Source organism: Macrobrachium nipponense, chromosome 33, assembly GCF_015104395.2.
Source record: "Macrobrachium nipponense isolate FS-2020 chromosome 33, ASM1510439v2, whole genome shotgun sequence".
NCBI lineage: Eukaryota > Metazoa > Arthropoda > Malacostraca > Decapoda > Palaemonidae > Macrobrachium > Macrobrachium nipponense.
The window spans coordinates 53,257,657-53,277,424 of NC_087219.1; the positions used below are offsets into that span (position 1 = coordinate 53,257,657).

At 37.3% G+C, this 19,768-nt stretch overlaps 1 protein-coding gene across 8 annotated transcripts in view; it reads left to right on the plus strand.

The window, feature by feature from the left end:
• Positions 1 to 19,768, plus strand: part of LOC135203197 (unconventional myosin-Va-like) — a 354,286-nt gene that overhangs the window by 14,860 nt on the left and 319,658 nt on the right. For 3 of the 8 annotated variants that reach the window (XM_064232938.1, XM_064232940.1, XM_064232944.1), the window contains exon 1: positions 4,033 to 5,169. The exons of 2 other annotated variants lie outside the window; for them this stretch is intronic. In XM_064232938.1, coding sequence (XP_064089008.1) covers positions 5,029 to 5,169 — 141 coding nt within the window. In that variant the 5' untranslated portion in view covers positions 4,033 to 5,028. Of the gene's footprint in view, positions 1 to 4,031; positions 5,170 to 19,768 lie in introns of those variants that run through there. 3 more of the 8 variants (XM_064232939.1, XM_064232946.1, XM_064232941.1) reach the window with 3 other exon arrangements.

Sequence of the window (19,768 nt, forward strand, 5' to 3'; positions counted from 1 at the left end):
GAAGGATGTATTCGTAAATAAATCTGTGGAAGTGTCTTGGAGTAGTTTAAGTGGCACTTTAGGCCAGTATCAGAAACAGTCATTATCATGCAGTATGTCGATATCTGAATATTTGTTTCATCTATGAACTTTGCTGTCATTTTATAGAAGTTGCTGTCCTACCTAATTGCTTTATCAGGTTGACCTTTTCTTTTATGGTGGTTATCGCATATTCTGACCAGGAATGCCCATCAAAAGCTTATAGGGTGGTTGGTGAGTGATGGGCATTGCGTAGGTGTGATACTAACAAGCCTTAGAGGGCGATGGCTATCCAGGATTCGTTCATCAGAAGAGGAGAGGAATGTTCCTCGCATATTTAATACACTCGCATGAATTAAAAGATTCCACAGACATCTAATACACCCACATGAACTATAAGAAAACAAAATATGTATTGAAGGAAAAGTAGCTTGCATGTGTTTTTCACACTATTTGATACAGATAGAATTCGGTATTTGCTGCTGATATTCCTGTGTTGTAGATAAGTTAGGTTTAGGCAGCTTTTTGGAATCAGGGTTGCAGATATTATTTACCTTCAAATAAAATTTCCATTCATTTGTAAGAGGTTTGTGCCGTTCATTTTGAAATTTGATCGTAACTAGGAAATGTCATAAGCCACTAGAACAGTAACTGAAAGCCCTTATGCATCTGTCCATTGAATAACAAGATATAAGTTTTAAATGATTTTCTAGGTTATACAAGAGCACCTATTGTTTTCATGAGTACCTTCGCTTTTGCGCGCGCTATAATATTTTTATGTATATTTTACTGTTTTCGACGTCGGAAATATTTCCTAATTTGAAATCTGCGTCAGATTTTACTATGGTACAGAGGGAATCGGATAAAGGATGTGTGATCTTTCTTTTAATAAAATAATTTGGAGTAGATAACAATGTGTTTAGGTTAAAGTAAAGGACATAAAATTTGTTCCTGTCACTCGAAAACTTGATTTCCATTAAATAAATGCCAGGTTCGTACTCACCACGGCCCTGCTTAGGAGGCTGTGCGCGGTATAATTAACAAGCATTGTGTGAATAATTTCCTCCTTTATCTTATTGGATTTCACGGCGATGTTCCAGTTTAATCAGGTGTGACTGTGTGCCATTTCCATTGTAACACAACTTTGCTGACGTAGGTTGTGGGATCTTCTGGTGGGAGGTAGAATAATGCGGAATGACGTGTGGGTTGACTTTTAAAGAGAAAATAACCTTCTGTATGTTTTAATCTTCGTGGGAGTCTGGTTAAAAATTTTCACATTTTTTATATAATTTGTGCATCTGTAAAACACTTGTGATTGGTTGATATTTAATCCATGCTTTTTAGGTTTGTATTATTATTATTATTATTATTATTATTATTATATTATTATTATTATTATTATTATTATTATTATTATTATGATTATTATTATTATTATTATTATTATTATTAGGTTATTATTATTAGATTAAGAAGCAAATCCACAGTTATGTAAATGTACATATATTTAAATTTGAAAAACAGCAAGGATAGCTTTCGGGAATCTGTTCGGTTCCCCTAATCAATAAGGGGAACCGAACAGATTCCGAAAGCTATCCTTGCTGTTTTTTAAATTTAAATATATGTACATTTACATAACTGTGGATTTGCTTCTCCATTTGAAGACTCGTGCTACTATGAGGATTTTTTAATTATTATTATTATTATTATTATTTATTTATTTATTTTTTTTTTTGATAGAAAGAATTTTCATTTTATACATTGTACTAATAGTGATTAACTTTCATGTTTTACTCTCTCTCTCTCTCTCTCTCTCTCTCTCTCTCTCTCTCTCTCTCTCTCTCTCTCTCTCTCTCTCTCTCTCTCTCTCTCTCGAATATAGAAATGATCTCCTCAGGGTTTTAATGAATTTTCTTTTTTTTTCTTTTCAGGTAAGTCGTGTTGGCGACTTGAGGATGAAACCAAGAGAAGGTAAATTTGAGAAGAACGCGATACTTCCCTTAGCTGCAATTTTGATACACCTCCATAAATTAATTCCATGTTTCTCACCGAATTGTCTTGAGCAATTAAGACTCCTAGAGCCATAGTAGATTCACATCAACCGTGCATTTGATGTCTAGGCCAGTCCCTTACGACGCTCCTGATTGGCTGATGACAAGCCAATCACAGGGCTGGAAACTCTCAGTCTCTCTCGAGAGTTCACATAGGCAGGATGTATGTTCCATCTCTCCTGAGGTATACGTCTTTCAGGAGAGGTGGAACATACATCCTGCCAATGTAAACTCGAGAGAGAGACTAAGAGTTTCCAGCCCTGTGACTGGCTTATCAACAACCAATCAGGAGCGTCGTAAGAGAAGGGCTTAGGCATCGAATGCACGGTTGATGGGAATCTACTATAGTAGTGGCCTTGTTTCATCATAGGAACATAAACAACCGCAGGTGTATTTTACAGACGAGCAGCCAGTTTTATGTACACGAGTTTGTTTTGTATTACCTGTTTGTGAATTGTTAGGGAAAATTTCTTTGCTTTATTGTGGAAGTAAGTGATTGCAGAAACAAGTCCGTGATGATCTATCTTATGAAGATTGTTTTTTTCCATGGTGTGAAATGCGAATCAAAGCAGCTTCAGAATTGTATATTCCATTTCACCAATCCAGAATGCTTAACCTCATCAGACAAGTCCATTCCAAAATAGGATTACCTAACTTAGGGTGTAGGTCTACTGCCGTTTCTCATAACTTTCGTGAATAAGTTACACTATTTGGTTGATATCATTTGAAGTCCTTATACATGTCTAATATTAGGTCATTGATGAGAACAGCAGCAGGTGTGAGCTGGATGAAGTGCTTGCTTTAGTTTAGTGGGATAAAATGATGATATATCACCGACGGCTGCCACGTGCGTGAACTCTCATCAGTTTGCTGAAATACCCACTTTATCAAGTTGATTTTCCCAGCAGGTGATAAACTCCTGGGTACGCCTTGCCAAGTCTTGTTAATGACAGACTAAAAATTGCTGTATGTTTTGTTTTATTTCGTGAAATAAGTTTTTAAAGATAGCAAATAGTAGCAGCTGTTAGCCGATAAGATAGGACCCCAGAGTGCCAGTGCATTGGGAATTTTATACAAGTCTTTTTATTGTATCAGGGCGAGATCTGTTGGAAAGCTGTTGTTATACAGTATTGTGAATGGAAAATGGTGACTTAATTGTAATCCAGATATTTGACTATAGGGCACACCGTGAGCAATGAAACGTACGCAGTCTGTCAGTATTTGATAATAAGGTTACGTTCTGTGACGACCCCATCTCACTCCCCCAAAAGAACAAGGCTTCTGATAGACCCTCGATGTTATCATTTTCCACAGCCTAGATCTCCCCCTCCCCACCTCCCCTTCCCCTCCTTCGCCTTCCCCTGCTTTCCAACGTAGTAAGACATGACGTGACTGTTCTTTTTGTATATAGGGTTCCCGTTCCGAATCTCTTCAGATCACCTTTCATCTCCTCTGGAATAAGGTTTCCTTCGTGTGACAGGAGGAGTTCGTTATTCTAGGGCGGATTAGAAGACGCCCCCTTCGTTTGTTGACATCGCTAATCCTTCGGCTTGTGACCCAGTAGGAGGAGAAGACTGCAACCTGTTTGGTAACGTGATGCTCTGGGAAGGAAGGAAGGCTGCTGTACATGAATGACTTCGTCCTTCGCGTCGTTCGTTCTCCTTCACCGTATCCTACTTTGCTCCTTATCCCCATTGGTCATGCTGATCTTCTTCCTCCTCTTGTCCCCCCCCCCCCTCCCTCCTTCCCCCCTCAAAGAAAGGTGTACGTCTGCTGTGTCTCTATCTCTCGACTTTGCGGCTGAGTCCCCCCCCCCCCTCTCACTCTCCTGCCTTGTCTTATTTTCACCCCTCCCTGTGACTACCCACCCCCTGACCACAGGCGAGACCTGTCCGACGGGGTTCTCCTTTTCTTGTTCCTTGGCCATCAGTGTGTTTTCTGTCTCTGTGTCGATCGCCAGCTACCGTTTCATCTTAAGGGTAGAGACGGCTCAGATTTGACATTAGATTTTCTTAGGGACCCCATAAACACACTTGCTCAGTGGTTGATTAGGTCAAGCAAGCACACTCAAGTGGAGCCAAGTGTATATGGGCCTCTATTGTCTTTTGAGGAGGACACCAGTGCTTTACTGTTTGTGGAGTTTTTGTGAGTCAGCCGTAGATGCTTAAGGGACAACAGAATTAGTCAGTTTTTGGCAGAAATTGATATTTGTTTTGAAGTTTCCTCAAGTTGCACGAGAAAAAATTTACGATATTTGTGTGATACATCTTTTATCCATACACAGGAAAGTCCTTTCCCAGGTTGTAATTTCTATGTATCATTCAGTCGTTTCACAATGGATAAGAAAGGCTCTTGGAAAGACATTTTGTTTGAGTAAGGCGTCTTTACCATCGTGAATTTTGAAAGCTGCGTCATGATAAAGTAGCTAACTGAATTTTTACTAGAATAAAAAGTAGATGATATTATTAGAGGAGGACTTAAAATTTTAGCATTTTACCTTTTATTGATAACAAAGCTGCAGTAGCGAGCTATATATCGCGGCGTATAGGAGGCGTTTCTAATGAGATTTGTCCTAGGTCATAACCAGAAGTGCCCTCTGCAGTAGCATCCTTCTTTCTCACTGAGAATAGTTCTGTCGCAGACCATATGTGAGGCCCCATTCCTTAGCTTGCTATTCATATTGGAAGAGAAGAGAGGCTGAGCAGGTTCATTATTATTAAAAGAAATAAATGCCGATGGAGGAGGCGAAGTCGGTCGGCGTTTGTGGTGGCACAAGTGCTGAAACACCGACACCCGACACCTTCCGTTGCGAACTCTCCCTCTTAAAATAAACCGATGCGGAATCCCGATAAAGGTCAGGATACAACGTCGGTCGAACCTCAGGGGGATCTTCTCGTCTCTTGTCCTCGAAAGGAAAGGAAGAGGAATTGACAGAATCCATATTGAAATCGACTCCAAGATGCCGATGGTCATTCCAGAGGTTTCTGCCTACACGGGTCCCAAAAATGCCCGAAAGCTCTCCCTGGACCCTCTGGCGGAGAGATACAAGCTGATAGGCACACATTTCTGGCCCAGGTTCCATCTGCATCATTATGTCACCGTGAGTGTTCGCTTCTGACTTGATTGCCTTCTCTGGGAGGCAGGTCTTTCTCACTCTTTTGGATTCCGAACTGGTTGGGAATATTTGTCTTACAAAATGAGCACCTTTTTTATATATATACTATAATAGCTTTTGGGGATTGTTTTATGTATAATGTGTTTTGGTTATAATTTTGAATCATGTTTTTTTTCAGTTTATCTCTAGGATGAAAAAAACAGGGTGTGTTAGTTTTTTAGTGCAAAATTAACCACGAAATGTCCACTTTCATGGTTGTCAAGATAGTTTTATTGGGGTTCCGTCTGTGTGCATGACTTATTTTGTTTGGAATTAGTAACTTGTAGGAGCAATATTCCACTGAGTAACCGGCAGATACACAGAAATTAAAAAAAAAAAATGTGGAAGCCACAAGCTCAGAGGACAACGGGTTCATTCCTTGTATCGTTTTCATTCATTTTCAGCGTGTGTAAAGCTCTTGTCATTCCCCTGGGACAGACTTCTCTATATGCATTTTTTTTTTAACCTTCCTGGGTTCTCATTATGAAAGGAGTCCACGAACGGCATTCCACTCGCTTGTCATAGTTGCTTGACTATAAGTAAATACGGTACACACACATCTGCCTGTTGATGTTTAAAAAATGGCTCCTATCTAGCCTAGATCTGGAGAACAAGGCCATCAAAAGGGAACAAAAGCTTAGATAATAAAGTCTAATGGAGTCCCACCCTATCTTTCGATAGAGTGGGTGTTTGGAATCTGGGATCATGGTAGCTGGGAGAATTCCAGAACTACGCAGGTTAACTAAAGATTCGTCTGTTCTTTTCTGTGAACTTACCCCTGATGTCATGTTTCACCGGTGCCCTTTCAAAGACTTTGTTGGTACCACGTCATGAAATTGTCATGCGTTTAGCAGGGTATTTTTTCTCATGCAGTGTGTAATATTTTTTTTGAAATTGTCATGCGTTTAGCCCAGTATTTTTTTTTTACCATGCAGATGTATAATATTTTTTGTTCATATCTAGTTTCCAAGGGTTCTGTCAGGTAAAAATGTTGAATGAGATAGGAGCACTGTATGTGGTATATATAATATTGTTAATGTTATTTACCATTTGCACCCTTTCGAGTTGACTAAGGTAAAGATCCATTAACTTCGTAACTAGGTACGCAACTTTAAGGCCTTATGTAGTGGAGAAAAAGACAAGGGATAACTGGGAAAACGTGTACAGGGTCTGAACTCTTGTTCTCGTTGGAAGTTTGATGAACTCAATGCTTTCAAATTAATTGCAAATGAATTTATTCCTTAGTTGCGGAGAGTTCTGATCTTGCTCGGTCTACTTGGTTAGTGTTTGATGAAATTGACTGGGTTTATCGACTAGTTATTGTCCATATGACCCGATTTTCTTGTGGGATGAACTTTTTCGTCTCCGTCCTTAAAAATGTTTAGTTTTTGTTGTCAGTTGTAGGTTCAATGTAGATATCGGCGCGCGGGGTTGTGGTTAGTTAGGGATAGTTGTAATGAGGACATTCAAATTAGGTTTTTATTACATATGATACACATTATATTATATTATATTATATTATATTATATTATATATTATATTATATTATATTATATTATATTATATTATATTATATTATATTATATTATATTATATTATATTTTACAACTATTTTCACTTGTTAAGGCGTCAAGGAACCAGTCACTGCCATTTGCAAACCTGACGGGTATGTGAAGTTCTTGCGTTGGTTGATTGATTGGGTTTTGCATGTTTTGGCGTCTTAACAGAAGAGGTCATAAGGGCGTCATTATGAGACGTCATCTACAAATTTTGAGAGTGAGTGGCTTTCCTGCAGCAGTTGTCTGTTATCTATATTTGTTGCTTACCACGTCGACGTAAATTATGGAAATGATGATTTCCTTTGATACAGATATTGTAATCTATATTGTTTATTATGATGTACATGGGAGTCCCTGCACGTAAATCAAACTGTAAATTGAGGCGTTCACGATATTAAGGGTCTCCAGCGGCTGATAAGAAAAAAAAAAAAATCGCGAGAAAAACGCGTTTGTAAATTCGCATTTTCAAATACGCATATCACCATCCTTGTTAGTTAATGGGATTTTCGACCACTTTGGAGTCTACATATGCAAGTACGCTTTTCCATGTGTAAAGTAGGATATTTTTAGAAGACTTTGGCGGCCACCCCCCCCCCTCAAAAAAAAAAAAATGCGCCTTGGAGCTCTGGGAACCCTCAATATTGTGAAGCCTCAATTCTGTATTTTAATGTCTGAAGTTCTGATAAGGTATCCTTCAAAAGTACAGTCATGGTGCATTCCTCTGGTCATGCTTCTAGATCGCAAATACATTTGCGACGTTTTAAGAGGCTCTGATGGGCCAGTAAGGTCCACATCTACATTGGATATATAGAGTAATTTGAACCCTGTTCGTCTCAGAAGAGGGTTTCGAGAAGTCGCTCCTCCTCGTATTGGATCTCTTAATCCCATTTGTAGAGCAAGAGTGGGACCCTCGCCTCTTGCGGTATTCAAGTTTCTCAATGGCCGTCCCGTTCTGTTTCGGATAAACAGACAGGTTCCGTCATTTGCCGTCTTTTGACTGTCCCTCATCGTTAGCTACCTCAAGTGGATGCTGTTGCAGGAAGAAGGTGGCTACTTAGTTAGTAATGCTTTAGTTGCTGAGGAACCCAGTAGCCTCCAGCATGGTTTCAGGTGGTCGTTTCCTTGCGGTAAATCAATTTTGCCTCTTTAGAATCTGTTGTTCACGTCAGCAGCGGTGAATATACGAGTCTTCGGCGCTAGATATACTTGAACCTAGTCGTGTTCGCTGGCTTTCGTTGTAATTCATTTGAAACCGGCCGCTGTCGACACGACAGGAGAAGTTTCTGTGGTTTGTCGTTGGCTTGGGGGGTTCGGGGGTGGGGGGAAACGGAAACAAAACCTGTGACACGTCTTGTCAGCTTTTATCGGTAAATCAGTCACTTCTGCGTTAGGACCCGTGACTGAATTGACAAGAAACGGGGCAGTTTTTTTTTTTTTTTTTTTTTTTTTTTTTTTTTTTTTTTTAATTGAATACATAAATAGTGTTGATTTTACGCGTGGTGTGTGCGTTATCCACTTCCTGAACTTTTTAAATAATGCGCAGCCTATGTATTCTGATGATGAAGTAATTTGATAACTGTCAGTTTATCAAAAGCGCTTTTCATTATCCGTAATGGCAGTGAAATACGGATCTGAGCGTCATCATCAGGCTGTGTTTATTGATAGTGTCGTATTTTCTTCGTGTTTTAGTGGCCGATTTCGTTGTGTGAAAAATATATCTGCCTCATATTTGATCATCATAGTTGGAGCTCGCACTAAATTTTACCCCAGATGGGCAATGTCTCACCTGTGTCATAATTGCCTAATGTTTTATGGCTTGCTTGGAATGTTCTCCTCATCTATCTGTAAATTGGGGTTTGTGGCTTCTCATCATTATGCCTAGGTGTGTCGGACATCTTTTCTTGTTGTGAGTAAAAGGTTTAAGTATATCTTAGTTTTACCAGACCACTGAGCTGAATAACAGCTCTCCTAGGGCTGGCCCGAAGGATTAGATATTTTTACGTGGCTAGGAACCAGTTGGTTACCTAGCAACGGGACCTGCAGCTTATTGTGGGATCCGAACCACATTACATCGAGAAATGAATTTCTATCACCAGAAATAAATTCCTCTGATTCCGCGTTGGCCGAGCCGAGAACTGAACTCGGACTACCAGATTGGTAGCCGAGCGCGAAGTCCACTCGTCCAACGGGAAACTCCTGTTGTGAGTAGCTAACGGATTCTTTTCTTGGAAGATTAGAGTAGATAATGCAGTGGAACGGTGGCATTAATTTGGATGCGCGTTTCGCTATTCCCTTGTAGCGTTTTCTCCGGTTCCTATATAGCAGCTAGATTGTGAACACAGGGCCATTGATAAACGTATTTTGAGCTTAGACCACTTTTTTTTCTGTAAATAGAATTTACTTTAAACCATCCTTTTTTTTTTCTTTCTTTTTTTTTTTTACCTCATCCATATTCTCGTCCTCAAGGATGTGCGAAAACTTCTTAAAATTACGCAAACTTTTCGGTCTCCATTTCCCTAACTTTTATCTTCCAATCTTTCCACCTGATCAGACCATCTCATTATTCACCAATCCATTTTAAACCCACTGTAACCTTTTTATAACGTTTTCGACGTGTTTTCTCATTTCTCATATGAGCTTCTGCAACATATATTACGCTCACATCTCATTTTAACAGCGTCAGCCCTTTTACTATCGGCATTCACGCTTTCCTTCTATAAGGGAGAATTAACTCAACAGCCCCTTCATACATTGTCACCCTACTTCCATGGGAATTCCAGATCTTTTGCAAGCGATCTGCTACTTTTTGTTCCCCGATTATTAGATTTCCCCTCGTCCATTATACATATATCAAATATCTGCACGAATCAGCGGCTTCCATTGTCCGACCGTCCATATTCATATAAATTTCATAATTTCCCTATTTTTCATTTGTCCTCTCAATCTTGGGTAGATGTACTTTAAAATCTTGCATACCTTTAGTTTCAACTTTGTCATTCAACTTTGTGTTCGTGCAGACATTCTCAAACTATTTTAACATTTGCGTTAGTTTCTTTTCAGTATCCGTAGTCAGTACAGCTGTATTGAGATGATAACAGCCATTCCACACTCCATTCACGACTGCTTTTCTTCTCCCGCTACTTTGCATCTACGTGTTGTTTTCTAATGTGACTTCTCTGATCGCTATCCATAAACAAATGAAGATGTTCATCATCCTTGAGGCATAACACACCCTTGTCTGAAACTTGATCATACACCAAGTCTGTCATTCTCCTGTTTAGCAACTATAGTCAAACCAATATGTCGTGGCGGGTGACAGAAGGTTTTTCCCGGACTATATCGTTCGCAGATGAAGGCATTTTGGTCATTTTACTCTTAACGAAACCGACCTACTGAAACCTAAAACCTCAGCGGATTAAGCACACAGATGGAGTGTTCGCTTCTTATTTATCCCGGATTTTGTTTTCATTTCTACTAAACGACCTCGAGTGACCTTTTCGTGTGTGCTAAGATGGAATACGGGTGATAATCAGAGGGCTTGAAATTATGGCATTATTACAAGATCTATGATTAATATTTCCAAAATACTCAAACAAAAAAAGGAAAATCTAACACACATTTCGCGTTCATTTTAAAGAAGTCTTGATAACACTTCAACCACTGTTTACCTTTCATCTTCTTGGTTGTTCTCCGTCGATTATGTCAAGCGTTTACCAGGGAATGAGCAACACCATACAGCTTCTCAGTTCATTTGTTCTTTTAAGTATCCTCAGTTGTATTCGCTTCTCTTCAGTACAAGTTGTTTCCCATCGAGGGTACTTGCTCCTGACTTCCTTCATATTGTTCGCTATTTTTACTTCAGAAGGTGCGATACATTACTACACTAATACTATTCTCCGTGTATTTTAGTACATTTTTATCTATTTGTTAATATATTAATTTATTTTCTTGTCTTTTGTAATAAGTAGGGTCTCTTCTTTCTGTTTCCCTTCACCTTGTCTTGCTTCTATACCTCAAGCAGGGGTTTTCGACCTTTTCCTTCCCACGTACCCTTTCATGTGTTTGTAATTGTCATAAATGTATACTACCCCTTCACTATGTATTAAGGGGAAAACAAAACCAACTCGGAAAAACTGTACAGAGGGGAAGTAAGTACATAACTCTCCAGACATAACCAATTATATTGTAAACATAAAGAATTCCATTAAAAAATAAAGAAATTTTTTTATAATTATTTACCACTGGCTATGCAGTCAATTTTCAAGGTTATGGTACTGAGCTGCAAAAAACAAAATACATTATTATTACATCAGCTGCAAAGTAAGTTAATGAAATGGCTGAAACTTTTCTTTAACTATCCTAGTTGGCCGAGGAGCAGTCATTGCTAAAGCTCGATGAAGGTCGGCATCTAACATTTATTCGAGTGCCATGGGTAGCGCGTACCCACTGTCAGACCCTTGGTGTGTCCCAGGTTGAAAACCCCTGACCTAAAGAAACCCATATTCTTTGGAAGCTAGAATTTCTAGTCAGTGGCCCCTCTGGGTTTGTTCTATGTGAATAGGCGTCATCTACTGAATAATAATAATAATAATAATAATAATAATAATAATAATAATGATGATGATGTTCTAAAGGGTCCACAATAATACAAAGTGTAAAAAGTCCGTGTATAATTTTGAAGACTTTACAGAAAGCTTTCGAACCTGGGTTCCTCTTCAGTCCAACCCAGGGGAGGGTTCGAAAGCTTTCTGTAAAGTCTTCAAAATTATACACGGACTTTTTACACTTTGTATTATTGTGGACCCTTTAGAACATTATATACACTCTCGTGATAGAGAGTTTTTTCCCTAATAAGATAATGATAATGAAGATGATGATGATGATGATGATGATGATAAATGTTTTGTTGAAAATAATGGCAGTTTTCAACGAATTAATCTTATGCAGGGTCATTTCAATTCTCCTGATAATTCGTTTTTCTTTCTCCGCTAATGACATTATATATATATATATATATATATATATATATATATATATAATATATATATTATATATATATATATATATATATATTATATATATAATATATATATACTATATATATATTATGTATGTATGTATCTATGTATAATGTGTGTTTTGTTTTTTCCATTATTTTTTTAATGGTTGTGCCGTAGGTCGTAGTAGGGGCATTGTAATTTGGGCTTCTCAGTCTTTTATGGCGGAGGTTAATTGAGGTAAATTTGACACCCGATTTGATGTCGGGGATCGAGTTAGATGCCAGAGCAGCATCGACCGATGATTAACGAATTAAATGAAAATATAAAATTCTCTCTCTCTCTCTCGTTATTAATTATTATTAATAGTTCGCGAATTATTTTTTTTAAATCAGTGCAGTCCACGGGGTAACTTTTTATATTAATTTATGATCATGTAATTTAAGTCGATTATTTAATTTTAATATTTTACTTTGCATGTTATTTTAGTATATTTTGGAAGTTTTTATATTTATATATAATAAATCAGTATCGTATAGCAAAGCGGAAATAAGTTTAGGCATCTTTTTTTAATTTATAAAGCAGGGAGGGATATATATATATATAATATATAACATTAACATACTACCTATACATATCTAATATACATACATCATACATACATACAACATACTACACATACATAACATACATACTATACATATATATATATATAACTATATATATATATATATATATATACATATAATGATAATGAGAGAGAGAGAGAGAGAGAGAGAGAGAGAGTTGAACGTCTTACTGAGGTGTGGGGCTGCCCTTTCCTCATTGGATCTTGCATTCTGGAGTACTATGACAAAGGTCAGTCTAGTTTGATATTCTTTGCACATATAGCCTAAACAAATGTTGTACCCTTCGTTAGTTACCTTAGTCAAGGAGATTTTGTTCCTGGCTTAGTTATCCCATCTGGTATGGTAGCACGATTATTTGGAAATTAATGAGCATTTATTTTTTCAAGATTGTTCTTGTAAACTTTGCAGACTTCCAGGGAACGGTGGATTGGATATTGATGAGGTTTAGAAATTTGATCTAGATTTATGATATAATTATTGCTCCACCCGTAGTCATTGTAAAGAAGTGTGATTTAAGAAAACTACAGCCTTCTGCGGTTTGTGAAGGAAAGTGTAAATATCGTGGAATATCTGGGACAGTGTAAGTCATGCAGAGTAATTGGTTACCTGTATGCCAGATTGTATGGACGAGCATTTACAACTTCTTGTTGCTCATTCGTATTTTATTTTTGTTGAAGGCCTTAAATTGGAAACATTGTCAACGGCAAATAGCGTTCATTAGTGGAAAGATAGAGAGCCAGGAGAGCGGAAAAAAAGTCGTGTTTGGAAATAGAGTAATGGTTAGGCGTCAAATCTTATTTGGATTGATCACGGGCAAGTGTAAAGTAGCCTCCCTAAGAATAATGGTTGAGAGCGAAATCTTATTGTGATAGAGCACAGAAGAATGTATAAATATTCCCAACCTAACTTATCGTAAGGTAACCCAGGAGAGGATGTATAGCATTGTACTTCGTTGGTTGTGTGGTCTTCCATCCTAATTCGGGGTACGATTTTAGGCTGTGGAGTAAGTCACCCCCTTCCAAACTTAAGTACACACCTTGACAGCACACTCACACGGGTAAGTACACACCTTGACAGCACACTCACAAACTTAAGTACACACCTTGACAGCACACTCGAGCAAGGTAAAGTATCCAAGTTTTAAAGCAAGCTACTTGTCTCTCTGTCTCCTCCACGAAATAGAGCTCAGGAGACAGATGAGGATATCCACGATGGGTCTTTGTTCTGCACAAGTATAAGAACCTCTCCGTCTTTATGTCCCATGCTCTTTCACTAATGCCGTCTGTGGATTTTAATATTTAATGTCCTTTGTCTATAGTGGAAGTAACGGAATACCTACTCAAGGCAGCTGAGTCTTCACTTCGGTTGTAGTTTTAGATGAGTTGTGGTCGTTATTACGGTCGTCTGCATTTCTGCATAGGGTGACACTGTGCAAAATGGTGTCAATATCCTCCTGGCAGGTCTGCCTATTTGGTTTTGGCGTTTCTGTGGCTGGAAATGCACCTGTGAAATGACCGGCCCCTGTGTTTAGCTTATTTTCGTTGACTTCGTGTTGGTATGATCATCGGTTTTGATTCGACTCAAGATCCATTTTTACTGTGGAAGTTTGGTTATCAGTTGTCGGCCTTTTGTATATGGTCTCCAAGAGAATGTGTGCTATCTGAGTGATGATATTAGAAGGGAACGTCTTTGGCAGTATCTGTGTTATGATACGGTTTTAATAATAGTCAGATGGTTACAAAGACATTCACAATCGGTGCAACTGAAGGCCATCCTTATCCAGCTCATTTGTTTCAGGGCAAACTGGAAATTGCACACAAAAATATTTACGAAAGTCTCTGTTATATTAAATTCTAATTCGATGTTCATGAACTCTCTGAAACTGTCATAGGAAAACATAATTAAGAGAAAGATTTCGGCAGAAAGTAATTAAATATCCATCTGTCGTGATAGATAGATGAATGAAATAGTGTATTTGAAGATGCATTATGACATCAGATAAAATTAATCCACAGTAATCAGGAAGGTGTGATTTCTTTTTATCCGATATTTAATTACTTTCTACCTAAGTCCTTCTCTTATTTATGTTTTTCCTATTGTAGCTGTAGATTGTGATGAATAATATAAAATTACAATTGTATATAATAAAGACTTTAGTGAAATGTTTGTTTTATTATGTAATTTCCAGTTTGCCCTGTAACAAACGAGTTGGGTATGGATCGGCTTCAGTTGCATCGATTATTGCCTGGATTTGAAGTCCAAGGCTTATTTATTATTAGCCTAGGGTCTCTCTCTCTCTCTCTCTCTCTCTCTCTCTCTCTCTCTCTGAGAGTCTTTATAGGGAACTTATTGAATATTCTCTCTCTCTCTCTCTCTCTCTCTCTCTCTCTCTCTCTCTCTCTCTCTCTCTCTCTGAGAATCTTTATGAGGAACTTATTGAAGATTTTAAAATTTTAGGAAAGTTTTTTGCATCTTGTTCAAAGTGCTTGAAGTGATTGATCAACGTTTAATCCAAGGCATTGTTGTATGATGTAACCTGTTATGGTCATGATCATCATATTGAACCATTCTTGTTAGTCATCACTAGACATTTATACATAGTAGAACGTTTATGTGTTGCAAGGATGTTCAATGTTAAATAATGTTATCAGAGTTCTAAGCTTAGGAGTCCACCGTAATAAAAAAAATAAATTTAAGAGCTCGTGTATAATTTAAAAACGCTATTAAATAAAGCTTTCACACCCTACCCCTGGACTGAAGATGAACCCAGGGAAGATTTTGAAAGCTTTATAAAGCTTTATTGTTGTGGACTCCTTAGAACATTATATATACTCTCGTGATGGAGAGTTTTTCCCAAATGTTATAAACAACAGATGAATAAAGATATACCGGCTGTACGAATATAACGACGGAAATAACCTCTGAAGATATCGATGCGAGTTTGTCCACTATGACCATGACCTTTGATAGATGAGAGCTTCACGACAAGTCTGCTTCATTTTCTCTCAGAGCGAATCATTTTGATTCAGTTTAATTTACTCGTAGGGATGAAACCGAACTTTTCTACCATATTTGCGTCGTTTCTTAATTGAGTGGCTTCCCTGGCCCTCATGGCGGTCCATATGGCCCAGATTTGATTAACTGATTCTCTTATTTCATGGGTTTTATTTCTAGGGTTTATTGGCCGTCTTCCTTCAACTAACCGGACCGCCCTGCAGAGGTGGAATAACATGATATCAACACATTTATTTTCGTATTAATCAGCAACTCGCTAGCGTATGAGTTGCAAACATCCTCGGCTGCATTCTTTCGGTCTCTTGGAGACTTTAAGCTGTTGGTAGTGATGCTTTCCCTAACATAGTCCAAAAATTATTCTGGCCGCATGAGCAAAAAATAAATAAATAAATAAATAAAAATAAAAATAAATAAATAATAGATAAATAGATAAAGACAAATAAAGACAAAGGAATAAATAAATAAAAACGAAACATTCCATATATATATATATATATATATATATATATATATATATATATATATATATATATATATATATATTTATAATGTCTCGTAACATATGTCCACATTTTACCAGTGATCGATCAGGGGCACAGAAGGAATGCCCGGAATAATATTGTTGCAACGTTCAAATAATGTTTTTTGAAAATCTTATCTTCGTATCATACTGTTGTATGACAGAAAAAGACTCATGTATATAAACATACATACTATATGTACGAAATATATTGCTGGCTAACACTGGAGTACGTTTATTTCTCTTATATTTTCGAAGTCATAGTTCTCACGATCAAGAGTGAAAAGGAAACGTAGGCACACGCTAGTGGGTATTTGTTGAGTGCGTCAGCGAGCCTCTTGCCTTAAATTCTGGCCTTGTGAGCAATGTCGATAGATGTTCCAAGTACGCTAACAGTCTGATATTCTCCTAAGTAATGCGTCTTGTTGGAAGATATATTAAGGGCCTTCAAAACAGTTATTTGTGGGGTTACAGTGTTAGATAATGTTTAGAAAATTTCATTGTGTGCACGCTTCACTAGGTATTTATCCAAGGAACTTTATTACCCTAGGAATTTATTGTTTGATGATTATTATGCATGGAATTTTATGTTTATTTGTTGGTTATCATCCAAAGAACTTGCTGTCTTTTGCGGGTTATTATCGAGGAAACTTACTGTCTTTTCCGGGCCATTATCCGAAAAACTTGCTGCCTTTTGCAGGTTATTATCCAGGGAATTCCTGTATTTTTTTATTGTTTTTATTTGGTTACTCCTGCAGTTATGTACTTTAGACAGTCATTATCGTTGGAATTCTACTGTGTGTGATAATTTTGTTCGATGTACGATCAATAGATGGCTTTACTGTTAAGAATACTTTTTCTTTGGGATTCACATTATCTACTAAAGATTTTGTTACTTCGATCTCTGTGTATTGCTTGATAAGTTCCCAAGGGAGAGGTGTATGCGTATTCTTCTTTTTGGATCATTTGTTCCACGGCGTCCTTGTTGTGGACGACATCTTGTGATGTAGGCTGCTGGATACTATTTTCCCTTGGCAATGCGTTTTCAGATATTTTCTATTGGCTTCCAGATTTTGGAAAGTTTGCCACGGTTTACCTCTTTCCATAGAACTTTGTTCCATCGTGAGATTGGAATAATATCCGGATGTGCTAATTTGAAACCGTGCTGAATGGGTGAAATAAGTCCCAGTTTTTATTCTGAGAGATCGAATTGATTGGTGTGTTTTGATGTGAGAGACGGAATTGATTGGTCTTGTTTTGATGTACAGGGAATGCAACGGACATGTTAGGGTTATGCAACATGTCCTGACATTCAGACTGAGAAACCTTGACATTCAGCCTGATAAATGTAGTTGAACATTTAATTTGCTTTGCAAGTGTACAAGGAACCGGCCAAGGCAATCATGTCCCATTTTGAAAAATGTCAGCAGGCTATTATCAGTACATTGTGAAGCAATTAAAATATATGAAAATAGCTAATAAAACAATTTTGATAAAAATATTGATTTGCTTATTGATGTCGGTGAAATTGATGACAAAGAGTAAATACTCTTCATAATATTTCATGAAACAGATTCTCTATATGCAGCTGCTCCCAAAAGACTAGAAATTACGTTGACTAATTTGAGATTTATTGCAAAACGCCAACTGCGATGAAAAAAATTCTTTTTATCAAATTACAGAGAAGAAATTACTTTAGAAAACTCGAATCTTTTGTTATTGGTGAAGTTAGACTACATTATTTCAGTGTCATTTTGGCATTACAGTATTGTTGAGTTTTTTAAATATATTTTTCAGATTGCCCCATTGTTTTTAATATATTAGTGTAATGTGTGTAGTGTTTGTGCCTATCACTAGATTTATTTTTTATCTAGGTCTATCACCCATTTAAGAAATTCAAGTTTTAAGTCCATTGAGCAACTGAGTCGTCACTCTTATTAATGAGGGAAAATTGATATTAACCGTTACTGCATTATTCATTCGACTTCATTAGAAATTCTTCCAAGGCTATGGTTGATAAACTTGTAAGCTTTTAGAAAAATATATGAAATATTGCCATCACCTTGCAATTTAAAATTTGAACTTCTTTCAGAATTCACTTCACAGAGTTTGTATGTTAGTCATCCTCGCATTCTTGCTTACCGATTCCTTGTGACGCGGATGTTTTACTGTAGCATTTTTTCTTGACGATTTCCAACATAGACGAAATGTCACAGAGCAACAATAATTGTTTTGAATGACAGGCCAGTGGTAGGGATTGACGTGATTGTTTCTGTAACTTTGGTGGAGTTTAGTCTCTTAACGATATATTTTGGAATTTTTAAAATTGTGTGTATGGGGTTTATTCATACATAAATTCAGTTTTGTATGCACCCACTCACATGTTGTTTGAGCTATGTTTACTTGCGTATGTCAGAAAAACTTTAGAATCCGGTAGGTCAAGCAATCATGTGGTATGAGACAGACTTGTGTTTTAAAGAGAGATTCATTTAAGAAAAAAGGTCGAGAGGGCAGTGAACGTGTAATGGAATTGAAATTAAAACTTGCAGATTGAAGTAATCCATCAAAAGGTAAGACTTTGAAAATTGGCATTTTTCTTGGGTTACTAAAAAAAAATGTATATTGGAGAGGAAGGAGGAAGAGGATGGTGCAAATATTTGAAGATATTTATCAGAAGTGACTGAGATGTGAGAATGTCATTTGTTTCGTTAAAGAATAGAACTTCAAGGAATAATGATTGTGAAACCTTTTTCATCACTGGTTAGGCAATCGTGTCTTTCAAGTATGTTATTAGAAAAAGTTAGTCGACAGTAAGGTGCAAGGGGGACTTAAAAAGAATTAAGGCTTGGTCCGACCTCCAGCTTACTCGAAACTCATGCAAGGTTTTCCTTTTGCGCATAAATTGTAAACATTATGTTCCAACCTTACGTACATTAAAACGGGCTAAAATCTCTGGTCAAATAGAGCCTTGTTTCACCAACGAAAATTTAGATAAATACTATATTTAATAGAAATAATTTTTCTGAGCTATTTAACCTCCACTTCGCTTATTTTTTACATTTTCATTCTAATAATAAAAGATAGATATCTTATCTTAAAATTCCTGTAGCTTCAACTCAACATAAAACACCTTTTTCAGACCTTTTTAGGCTTTCCTACCCCCACCCCCCAAAAAAAACAACAAAATAGACATATTCTCCAAATATCAGGTGATATGCAAGGGAGGATGCAGACCAGCTAGATGCCATATGGATAAAAGGAAGAGGACCGGTTCTTATAAGAAATAGATATGGATCCTGGTGTCGTTGTGAAGTATTTGTTGGAGAGATCAGAGGTTTGATGCAGGTAGGAGAGGCATCACATCACACGTTGCAAAACACTTTTAAGAAGCCATGTGATGCCGACTGAAATACATTGCGAAAGTTGTTGCGTAACTTTGGGATATAATTAGAAGTTTCTGGATGAAAAAGAAGTTCTATCCTGTCGTCAGTATATGAATGTCGGAGTGACTGATCGTGTTTGGGAATCCTTGTTAAGACTTTCTAGCAGGAACCTTGTAGTTTTCTTTTGGATTATTATTATTATTATTATTATTATTTTTTATTTTTTATTTTTTTTTTTTTGCTCTATCACAGTCGTTGTCGTTTATTCCTTCATTTCTTTCCATCATTGCTGAGTTTTGCTATTTAACCCATAGCTGGACCCTACCCCATCAGGGATAGGTACTCATTTACAGCTGAGTAGACTGAGGAAATTATGGTAAAGATCCTTTCCCAAGGAATCAACGCCAAGGAGAGCGGTCACCCATCCAACGACTGACCAGCT